Source organism: Zosterops lateralis, assembly GCF_965231275.1.
Source record: "Zosterops lateralis genome assembly, chromosome: 5".
NCBI classification, from domain to species: Eukaryota; Metazoa; Chordata; class Aves; order Passeriformes; family Zosteropidae; genus Zosterops; species Zosterops lateralis.
Genome location: NC_139766.1, coordinates 5,936,317 through 5,947,335, shown reverse-complemented (window position 1 = coordinate 5,947,335; position 11,019 = coordinate 5,936,317). Strand labels below are relative to the sequence as shown.

At 50.2% G+C, this 11,019-nt stretch overlaps 1 protein-coding gene across 1 annotated transcript; it reads left to right on the top strand.

Annotated features, from left to right (window-relative positions):
- Positions 1-1,274: 1,274 nt before the first annotated feature.
- On the top strand, positions 1,275-9,114 carry THNSL2 (threonine synthase like 2; the record flags this gene model as incomplete). Its single annotated transcript, XM_083861872.1, has 8 exons — positions 1,275-1,497; positions 2,129-2,323; positions 2,561-2,713; positions 3,432-3,662; positions 4,518-4,666; positions 7,324-7,449; positions 8,351-8,490; positions 8,611-9,114. The coding sequence occupies 8 exons, from the start codon at positions 1,275-1,277 to the stop codon at positions 8,861-8,863; spliced, it is 1,470 nt and encodes a 489-aa protein (XP_083717998.1). The 3' UTR covers positions 8,864-9,114.
- Positions 9,115-11,019: the final 1,905 nt, after the last annotated feature.

Genomic DNA, 11,019 nt, shown 5'->3' with positions numbered 1-11,019 from the left:
GTGCTGACCTTGCCCTTCAAAAAACTCTGATTATGTTAAAATAAAACTCAGCAAAGGGATGACAGCCCTTCCCTGTGAAGAACTGGATTTTTTGCACAACCATGTCTCATCTCTCCTGTGCCACACAGGGCTGTTGAGAGGCTGAGCAGAGCTGAGTTCCAGACTGATTCTGCTTTTACAAGGGACTTCTGAGGTTTCCTGACCTAAACCCTTCTTTAAGCAGCTTCAACCTCAAATTTAAATCCAAACTCACGGTTTAATCAGGTGCCTCCAGCTTTCCCCAGTCGAAATTTGGGTTCCTCCAGGGTTATACAAGAGACCACAAGGTCTCCATGCCCTGTGCCTGGTCACTCTCAGGTTAAAACCTCTCTCCTAATATTTAACCAGATTTCCCCCCAGCAGAAGCGGCTGAGCTCCATCTCTTCCACGCGTTCCCATTCCCGGGCTTGCTGAGGGCTGCGCCGGGAAAACGGGCGGGTGGGCACGGGAACACGGGCGGGTGTCCCGGGAACACGGGCAGCTGGCCCAGGAACACCGGCGGGTGGCAGCGGGGACAAGTTTTCCGTGAGCACAAGTGCAAAGGGCGGCCGGGCTGGAAGCGGCGGCTCGTTCGGGCGCTTTCCCCGCCGTGTGGAGCCGAGGGGCGGCAGCCTTGGCCCAGGGCCTGAGGTGGGCACAGCCCTGAGGGCTCCCAGGGCAGGGGGAGACGAGGCCGCTCCCGGCCGCCGCTCGGGGGGATTTGCGCCAGTCCGGGGGAATTAGCTCAGCCCTTCCTACACTGCGTCAATTCCTGTCCTTAGGTTAACCCCTTTGGACAGAATCATCCTGCTCTAAAAGCATAGTGATTTTTTAAATTATTATTATTTTAATTTAAAGCTGCAGCTTTTGCAAACAGCCCACAGAGGGCCATGACGCGCTTCTGCAGCGACTCCCGCGCCCTCAGCGCTTTATCCTCAGGCGGGAAGTGTCTCCCTGGGCAGGGCGGAGGGAAAGCGGGACAAGGAGGCTCCAAACTTGGCACAAACCCCAGGCAGCGCTGACCCTGCCTGCTCCAGCTTCCTGTGGGAGGAGGTGCTTTGTGCCCTGGGGCATTCTGCCTGCCCACAGGGGGAGTTTTGGAGGGAGCTGTTTTGGGATGAGGGCCTGTCCCTGGTGTGGGGGTGCCTTGGGCTGCTGGCAGTCACTGTGGTGCCTCCCCAGCAGCCTGTGGCTGTGACTGTGACTGTGACTGTGACTGTGACTGTGACTGTGACTGTGGTGCCTCCCCAGCAGCCATGGAGTACGTCAGCACACGGGGAGGCACAAGGGCCGTGGACTTCGAGGGAGCCCTTTTCTCTGGCTACGCACCCGACGGGGGCCTCTTCATGCCCCAGCGCATCCCCTCGCTGGACAGGGACACGCTGCGAAGGTGGAGCAGCCTCTCCTACCCTGAGCTGGTGAAGGAGCTGTGCTCCCTCTTCATCCCGGCCAAGCTGGTCCCGCGGAACGCTCTCAGTGGTGAGCTGGGCAGGGAGCTGCTGGCAGGGATGTGCATGAGGATTTGGGGGGGTTCTGAAGCACCTGCCTGCCTTTCCCCCATCCTATTCACAGCCCCCAAGAGGAAGGAGCCTACTGCACCATTGCCTGCTCCTTTCTGTAGCCTGTTGTCCTCTCTCACCTTGCTGGCACTAGTGGGAAAGGTGTCCTCTGTGCATAAGTAGAGATTCTGGTGTCAGCAACAAGTAGATGTTGTGGCTCTGCTCCCTCCAGGGCTTTCTGCTGCTTCACGCTCCTTTGACATCTGTTTTTTAATGTTTTTAAAATTATGAGCTATCCTTTCCACCAGAGGGCAGCTGCAACCTCTGTTTCAACGGCACGTTGGTATAAAAGTCGGGTTTCCGGTATTTTATGTTTAAATACAGTTTTCTGATTGTGTGGCCCGATGTCCCCTGGGATTACTTAGAACAGAGTTATCAAACACCATGAAGCTGGGCTGGTTAATTCCTAATAACTACAATAACTTGTTGGACATCTGTCACTGCACCAGCAACTGAGAGCCTTTGGTTGTGCAGAGAGGTACCCAGGAGCATGAAGAGCACAGAAAAACACTCCTCTAATTTAACAGGGCATCTAACTATTTTCCTTCTAGAGCTGATTGACAAGGCCTTCAGCAGATTCAGACACAAGAATGTTGTGCATCTGTCCAGGCTGAAAGATGGGCTGAACATTTTGGAGCTCTGGCATGGTGTTACATATGCATTTAAGGACCTATCCTTGTCCTGCACAGGACAGTTTTTACAGTATTTCCTGGAGAAAAAGCAGAAGCATGTCAATATTCTGGTGGGTGAGTATGACTCCATGGAGGTAAGGTTCTTGGGCAGACCTTTACCTTTAGAGCCATCATCCTGCAGCCCTCCCCAAAGATGCCTCACGATGGTATTGCCTCATAATCTCCAGGCAATGCCAGGGTGGCTGCTCTTGCCAAAAGCATCTCAGGGAGCATCTCTTTATCTTTTTCTTAAAGGTTTGATTGACACAGCAATTTTTTTGCCTTTCTTGGTGTTTCCTCACTTTGGAACAGGGACTTCAGGGGACACGGGGAGCTCGGCCATTGAGAGTGTGAGAGGGCAGAAGAACGTGGACATCTTTGTTCTGCTGCCCAAGGGGCTCTGCACCCAGATACAGGAACTTCAGATGACCACTGTCCTTGAAGACAACGTCCACGTCTTTGCTGGTTGGCACTGCTGTTTGGACTTTGTCCACTTTATGGCCCTACTGTGTCAAAACCTTGACCTTAAAAGTCTGAGGGGGCTGCTCAGTGGGATTTGCAGCTTTAGCAGCTGCAGCCAGCCAGGTCATTTCTATCACCATGCCCAGACATCTGGCTAACAGGAGACAGCATCCCCAGTCTGACAAACAAGCAGTTTAAGGCTTCCTTTTCTCCTGGCCATAGATCAGAGCTGCCTCCATGCAGGTGGTTGGTGTTTGGCTGAACTAAATTCAGCACCATTTTTTGTCACTAAAAGGATTTGGAGCCACCCCTTCCCTCTGTCCTCTTACCTTTGTGGGTGATTCACCCCCTACCACCATGCTGTCCCCATGGATTGGCATCACCACTGACTGCTTGAGCTGCTTGAGCTCCCATGGACTCCTCTGCTCAGCCAGGTCTCACTTTGGCATCTCACAAGGGGACTCAGCATTTGCCTTCCTGGCAAGTTAATATTTGGTAGAAGCAAGAGCCCAGAGTGCTGTGTCTGCAGAAACCACCTGACATCCACAGGGTGCCACTCAGGCCCTGGTTCACACAGCCCCCAGGGCGGACGGGGAACTCGGGACACTCCTGGCCACAGCAAACCCCAGGGCTCGAGACCAACCCTATTTCTGAGCAGGAATACCTCGTGCCTGATGCACAGCTGCTGGCAGATCTAATCTTTCCTTTCTCCTTTTGACAGCTCATGGGAACAGCGATGAAATCGATGAGCCAATCAAGGAGCTGTTTGCTGATGTCGATTTTGCTGGAAAATACCACCTGATGAGCTTGAATTCCGTCAACTGGTCCAGGATTATGGTGCAGATTGCTCACCACTTCTATGCTTACTTTCAGTGTGCCCCATCCCTGGATACCACCCCGCTGCCAATGGTGGAAATTGTTGTGCCAACAGGAGGAGGAGGAAATATCACGGGTAAAGGGAAGAAAAGATGGGTTAGATAAGAGAGAGAGAATGCTGTGATCTATGGACCAAAAGCACTTTGCAGATACTGGGTATTGCTATTTATTAAAACACCCACTCTTTGGTAGGATTTCTTCAGAACCACTTATATTTTATTACTCATGTGGGGTTATTACTCAATTTAGGTGTCACTGATGATTTGCAAGGTGCAGAAAAACCCAAACCACCCTTTGATGATGACTGTAACTATCTTGAGGATGAGCACATTAAGAGAGGACAGAATGTGTTTGATGCAGAAAAGTGGGAAAACGCTGTGGGTCTGATTTCTTAAGTGAGACATTAACAGAGGTGTGGAGTCCTGCCTGGTCCTCCCTGGTTTGCATGGTAATGCATGGTCAGGAGAACCACGCTTAATTGCATAATCTGGCCTTCTAAATGAGAGTCCTTGATTGCCTCAGTCCCAAAATAGGTGTAGAACTGTTTTATAAAAGCAATAAAGGATTTTATATATCCACTGCTCTTCCAGCCTGCCCATCAGAGAGGCAAAAGCCCAAAATCTTCATCTCTCCTGCTTGCCTGGCAGCTGCCTGTACTCTCAGTCCCCTGCCTATCCACCAGAAAAGTGGAGATGAGCCAGGGTCTGTGTTCAGTGGCAGGTGGAGTGTTGCATTGTTGCATCCTGGATTTTATAATCTGTGCTCTACCAAACCACTGAAGTCAGGAGTCTCGGAGTGCACTAGGGAGTATAATTTGTCTGCTTCTGAATGAGATGCTCCATCAATTTGTATGGTGACTTCTTTGCTAAATCTCCTTCAAATGTTTCTTCATCAAGTGCTCATGCATTTTTTTTCACTTTTTTTTCCCTAGCTGGCTGTATTGCCCAGAAAATGGGTCTCCCAATTCGACTTGTTACTGTGGTGAACAGCAATGACATCATTCATAGGACTGTTCAACATGGGGATTTCTCACTGGCAGGGAGTGTGAAGGCTACGTTGGCATCAGCCATGGATATCCAGGTATGTAGTAAACTGGCCAAAATGTAAAAATAGAAAATATTGTTACTGTTGTTTTTTTTTTTAATCTTGTGCTCTGTTCTACCTGTAAAATTCTGCCACTCGATGATGGATTAGGAGGCGTGACTCATATTGACCATTATACTACAGACTGCTGAGCTGAGATAGATCAAACACCTTCTCCCTCACTTTTCAGGGCTTGACTTTCTGATCTTCGTTGTTGAGTGCTGGGTTTCCAGGCATTTGTTCTGTGCAAGCTTAGCAAGGCAGGAACATTTCCACAGCATGTGACAACTAGAGAGTTAAAAATGCCATCGTATCTCAAGGCTTTTGTTTCTGCTCCACAAAGAGCAGAATGAGAGACCAGGAGGGAGGTAGAGAAGTCCATAAGAAATGCCTTGTTCATGGCTGCCTGCAGCTCGCTCAGAGCAAAACAAGTCCCAGCAGGCAGGGAAAGACCTCGGAAAGAAAAGTCATGGAGGTACAGAAACCAAACACCTGGAAGCACATACCTCCCCTTTCATTCCCACCCTGGCATCCCCAGGGATTGGATCTGCTTCCAAACAAGTGATCAAAGTGGGAAACCCTTGGCATTGTATCTCTGTGGCCTTAAGCTACCTGGATTTTCCAAAAGCTGTTCAAACACCCTGGGAGGACCTGGGAGTCTGGGGGGACTGCCATGCTTTGCAGTCACTATGTCCCTATCACCAGGCTGTGCTCTGTAGCTTGGCATTTCCCCATGAGCCAGGAACTTGTGGGGCTCCTCAGAGCTCCAAGGGTAAGTGGGCTCCTCTCTCAGCCCATCTCCCTTCAGTAGCACTGGTCAGCAAGTGCCAGACTTTGGGATCTTGGGGGCAGAGAGTCAGGTGAAGAGATTTCCTGAGATTCCTAAGGAGCTAGATGAGTGAATCCCTCTACACATCCCCCTCCACACCTGCACAGGAGGTGACTGTTCAACTCACATCTGAAGCATCCATGCAAAGATTTCCATAGCTAAAGAGAACATTTGTTCTGGAGAGCAATTCAGGAAGTCTGTGGTTGGGACTCGTTTTAAGCAGGTTCAGCTTTGAGGTCAGGTGGGATTGCTCAGGGCTTTGTCCATTTGGGTGTTGGAAACCTTCAGAAATGGGGAGTGCAGAGCCTCTTTAGGTTGCTGCTTCTGCAGACTAAGGTAAAGCAGAGAAAACTTTCCTGTTAGATGCTGCCTGAAGAATTGAAGGTGAAGCAGAAAGTCTGGTGTGGATGAGCCCTGTAAGGAGAATCCCAGGACAATCCCAGCAGATGCTGTGTCTTTGCAGCCAAGCAGGGGCTGTTCTCCATCCCTGAGGTCAAGAAGAACCACACAGCTCATATCAATGCTCCAAAAATTTGTTCCCAGCATGACCTGGCCTCCAAACTGGGCCCCAACAATCTCCTGGAGAGCTCTGGTGGTGTGGGACAGAAGCAAAAGCCTTACTTAGATGGTAAGGCTGGTACTTGCACCAGTGCCCTGGCCCAGTTCAACTTACTGGTGTCAACACCGTGTTCTGTAGTGGAAACCATAAGGCTGGTGGGAATGGAGGGTGAAGGGGAAATGTGGGAAGAACGTGGGAAGGATGTGGGAACAGCAGAAAGAAGGACAGGAGAAAGGGTGTCAGGAGCATGGTGTTGGAGGCGCCTCCAGGAGCAGGTCATGAAAGTCTACGCATGCTGACCTGTATCTTCTCAGGACAGCCTGAAACAGGGGACAGCCTAGAGCAAAGGGCAGGCTGCACCCACACTAGACTGAAGATTAGAGGCTAGAGGCTCTGGGAGATGATGGTGGGAAGATGGAGACCAGAACTGGGGCCATAAGACACCCAGATAAGGACACAAAAGGCTGAGTAAGTCCTGATGATTTGACAAGGTAGGACAGGATGGAGTGACAAAAGGTGACAGGCACTGTCAGCTGCTAAAAGTTAGGAAGTTTATCCAAACCCACCTCTTGAACCCAGGAGGTGAGATGAGGACTCTGTAAGTTGGTGCCCCTTGTCCTGTCTGTCCCTCCAAGGTATCTTGGCCAAACCACCTGAATGAATGTTTCTTGGTGCTTGTAAATGTGCAGGAATGAGGCAGGGCAGAGAAGTTGGTTTAGGACCCTCCTGTATGGTCTTGCACAGAGTTCTACTGCAGTGTTGCAATGCTGATTGCTCCACAGCCATATAGGCCAGTCGGGCCCTATATGTGCCCTGTAAGTTCCTGGAGATTATCTGCCAGCCCTGCAGCGAGCTGGGTGTCTCATTAAATCACGCAGGAGCTGGATGACTCACAGCAGCATCTGCAACCCTGAGTAAACAGCTGGATATTTCTGGTTCTCCAGTACACAGTGTGTTATTAGCCTGGGCTCCTCACAGTGATGGTACAGATGTGGTCGTGCTGTTGATTCATCAGTCATCCCTTCATTTTCCATTTTAATCTGATGGTCACTGTCAGACTGCTCTGACAGGTCAGAGGTTCAAAAGACATTGTGTTCCCAAGACTTGTCTTGGGATGTAGGTGAGCAAAGAGAAGACAAAAAGCCCACCTTGGCTTCCACCAAGGAAAACACAGCGGTACGACCTCAGCCCTGATGAGACACCAGAGAATCCACAGGGATGCTTCCCCCCATTTGAATTTCCTCACCTATTGCCTTGTTATCCCAGGAGCCTTACAATGTGGAGAGGATCCTCTGGCTGCTCTCAGGCTCTGACAGCCAGCTGATAAAAACTCTGATGGAGCAATTCAACATCTCAAAAAGGTTGAAGCTGCCAGAGGATTTGCACAGAAAGGTCAGTTCCTCACCCACACAAAACTGTGCCTGTATGTGTGTAAGGAGATTATTGCTACCAGGTATTTCCAATTCATTTTCAGAATAAAAAAAACATTGTGGAGAGTATGCCACCAGAAATTTAAATGAGGCCAGAATAGAAGTTTTATATCAATGTGTGTGCATGGAGATACTAAGACCCTCTTTTTATTTTTTTTTTTCTTCTTCACGAAACTAACTTAAAAATTACCTGCAGTTACTTAGGTAGCATGTGAATTTGGCCCATCCTTGGCCATGCACTAAGGCATCGTGCAGTGGATGCTGGCACAAATTGGATGTTTAGGAGTGGGTCTGTTGAGTTTGGTGCAATTCAGCCTTGCTTTTACAACAAAGGGGAGCACAAGCACAAAGCAGAGAGAGGTACAAGAGATAATCAAAGATTTGAGTTGTGAGAGGGCCAGGTGCAAAATCCTGCCTTTTCCTGTCCAATTTCCAGTGTGCTGTCCCTCACAGAGCAGCCTTTGCCCAGTGCCCATTCCTGCTTGTGCTGCAGAAACTAAACAATTTTATTATTAAAAGCAAGAAGAGCTGTTACACTGAGGTGGATTTTACAAGTCCTCAGAAACTCCTTCAGAGCATGAAAGTAGCAGTGCAGAGGTGATGAGCTGAGTCCTGCCTCCTGCCCACCCACACTCACAGCACCTGTGGATGGAAACCCCTTGCCCACACTCCATCCCTGTGTTTTTTTCCACCTGTGCCTCATTCCCTAGCTCCAGCAGCAACCCCTTTTCCTTCAGTCTCTGGGGGAACCCATCCTCCAGCCTCCCAGTTTCCACCTGCTTTGCTGAGTGCCTGTAGCACAAACCCAGCTGGGAAGACACTGTGTGGTGGTGCCCTGTGCAGACCTCCCTGTTTCCCCACAGCTCTCTGAGACCCTGGGATCATGCTCAGCCTCTGACCAGGACATTGTGGGAGCCATGCGGCACTGCTGGGAGGAGAACCAGTACCTGCTGTGCCCCCACTCTGCTGTGGCTGCTCACTACCACTACTCACAGCCACACAGGTAGGGGAGAGCCATGGTCAGGAGCATTAGGGACTGGAGCATCATTATTCCTACAGCTCCTGAAGCATCTCCAGCTCCCAGCTCACTTACACCTTAAGTTTTCTTTGCTTATTTTTCCAGCATCCCCCGGTGTTGCTTGGCTCCAGCCTCTGCAGCCAAATTTCAGGATGCCCTTCTCCGAGCTGGCCTGGTTCCTCAGATCCCCCCTGAAATCACTGCCCTGACAGCAATGGAGACCAGATCCACTCCCCTGGAGCAGGGACAGGACTGGGCAGAGGTGCTCCGGGGCCGGATTGAAGCTGTGGCACAGCAGTGGGAGGCACGGGTGGGTCAGTCTGCACCCCAGGGCAGGGGGGGATCACTGGGCAGCTAGTCACACAGACCTGACTACTGGGCACAGCAGTGCCTCACAGGGCTCATTCTCTGCTCCCAGGAAAGCCCTGTCTCGTGCTGGGGGTCTCCATGCAATGATTTCTTAGCAAGAATATACTTCCCTGTTGAATTACATGGGTTATCTCATAACATTTTGGCTAAAGAGTTGGATTATATGGATAATTTCATAACATTTTCAGTAAGGACCACTGCAGTTGTATCCCCATTTTCCTAATAAATCATAACAGCTGATTGAAACTCTGAGTAAACCTGGCTGTTCCATCATTACTGGCTGTTAGAGAAAGCTGCCTTAGCACTACCCACAGCTGCCTTGTTCTTGAGCATTATCCAGTGATTCTGGCTCTGTGCTGGGATGTTCAGCCCAGCAATCCCAATAGCACCCAAGATGCTCAATAGTAAACACATGCAGGAGTGGAGCAGATCCACTTTACCCATCCCTGTAATTTAAGCCCTGCCAGAGATGGTTCCCAGGCACTGAAACTTGCTCTGTGATAGTGTTAAATAGCAGATGTTTTCCCTGGACAGGCTTATCTTAAAGAGCTGCTTTCCAGTGCTGTATCTCACAGCTTTTGGTCCTAGTCCTGCTTCAGACTCTTCCCAGGCAACTTCCACTGTAATAAGTAGGAAGTGGGAAATTCCCTTTATCTTTTGCCTGAAACTTCAGGTCTTTCAATACCACGTTCTCATCATATACATATAAATATATAAATACCTTGTGTGGGAGCTGCCTCCACAAGTCATGCATCTGGCAGGAATCTCTTGTGCCTAAAAAAGGGGGAAGAAAAATAGGAATAATTATACCAGGGGGAAAAATCCCCCTTTGCCATCAAAAAAATTCCCCCTTTGACATCAAAGGAAGTCCTGTAATGGGAAGATTAATTTGAAGGTTTAGTGGCATTTAACAGGGTAAAAGTAAATTCTGTGAAGTGATTCAGCTTGGGATGTTGCAGAATGTGCGGGAAGAGTGGGAAGCTTGGCCTGGGCTCCAAGCTGCCTTGCTGGCACCCAGGCAGCCTTTTCCTTGGCTCCCCAAGGCACAGCTGGCCCTGTGCCACCTCCTTCCATCCCACCGAAACCCTGCAGGAGAGGAGGGACCTGTGCCTCCTCCAGGGTGGGGGCTGAGGCTGCCCCATCCCAATTAACAAGGATGAGGGAAATAACTTAGCTGAGAATGATGTAAAAACCACAGCACTTGGATGTTTTTGATGCTGGCAGCTCTACTTGCATGGATTGAGCAGCTTGAAGGTGGGGTCTAGGAATGGTGGCCATCATAAGGCCATCATTCACCCTTCATTAAGAGCCAAACCACCAGCATTCCTATTTTTTAAGCAGCAGCTTCATCCTCACAAATAACCCCCAAAGGATGGCTTTACACTGGCAGTGGTGCAGAATGTCTGGGGGAGTGACAGTAAGAAATGTCCTGATCCCACTTGACCCCCATGATCAGCTTCCCCTTTCGTTGATGCAGATGTTACATTCATTGGACTCCACTGCCCTTAGAAGCTGCCTCCCCACATCTTGGGGTTCTCAGCCAAGGACGGCTGCCCAGTTGCAATTTAGCCCTTAATCATAGCTTAAGACACCCTGCAAGAGGGGAGAGGCCCGAAATTGCACCCAGTTCTGCACCATAGTGACAGGCTGGCAAGACCCCAACCCCTCACTGGGGAACATTGTGAAGGATGGGGTGAGTGGGGCTGGACTTGTACCCCGCCAAATTCCCGATGTGTTTTGCAAGCAGGAAGTGTGATGAATACATTCCATGCTCCCATCCCAGTGCCCTCAAGCAGTAGGATGAGTAAAGGGTCCAGCCTCATAGCAGGGTGAAAAGGAATTCTCAACCATCCCTGAGGATACCCTTATGGGGTGAGGATGCTAGGTCTCCCCCAGCCCAAATCAGACTATTTTTGGGGCAGGACACTATGAAACTCTCTCTGCAATCTCTGGAGCAGAAGAACATCAAGAAAAGCCTGTTCCATGCCCGAAGCTAAGGCAGAGGGAGCACAGACAGGCTTGGCTTGCAGGGGGCTGTGTTCCCATAGAGGCCAATGCACAGCCACGTGTGCCAGCCCAGTGCCTGGGATGTGGGAATGAACCTGGCCCTGTGGGTGTGCTGTGTCCCACCACCTGCTCGGGGAC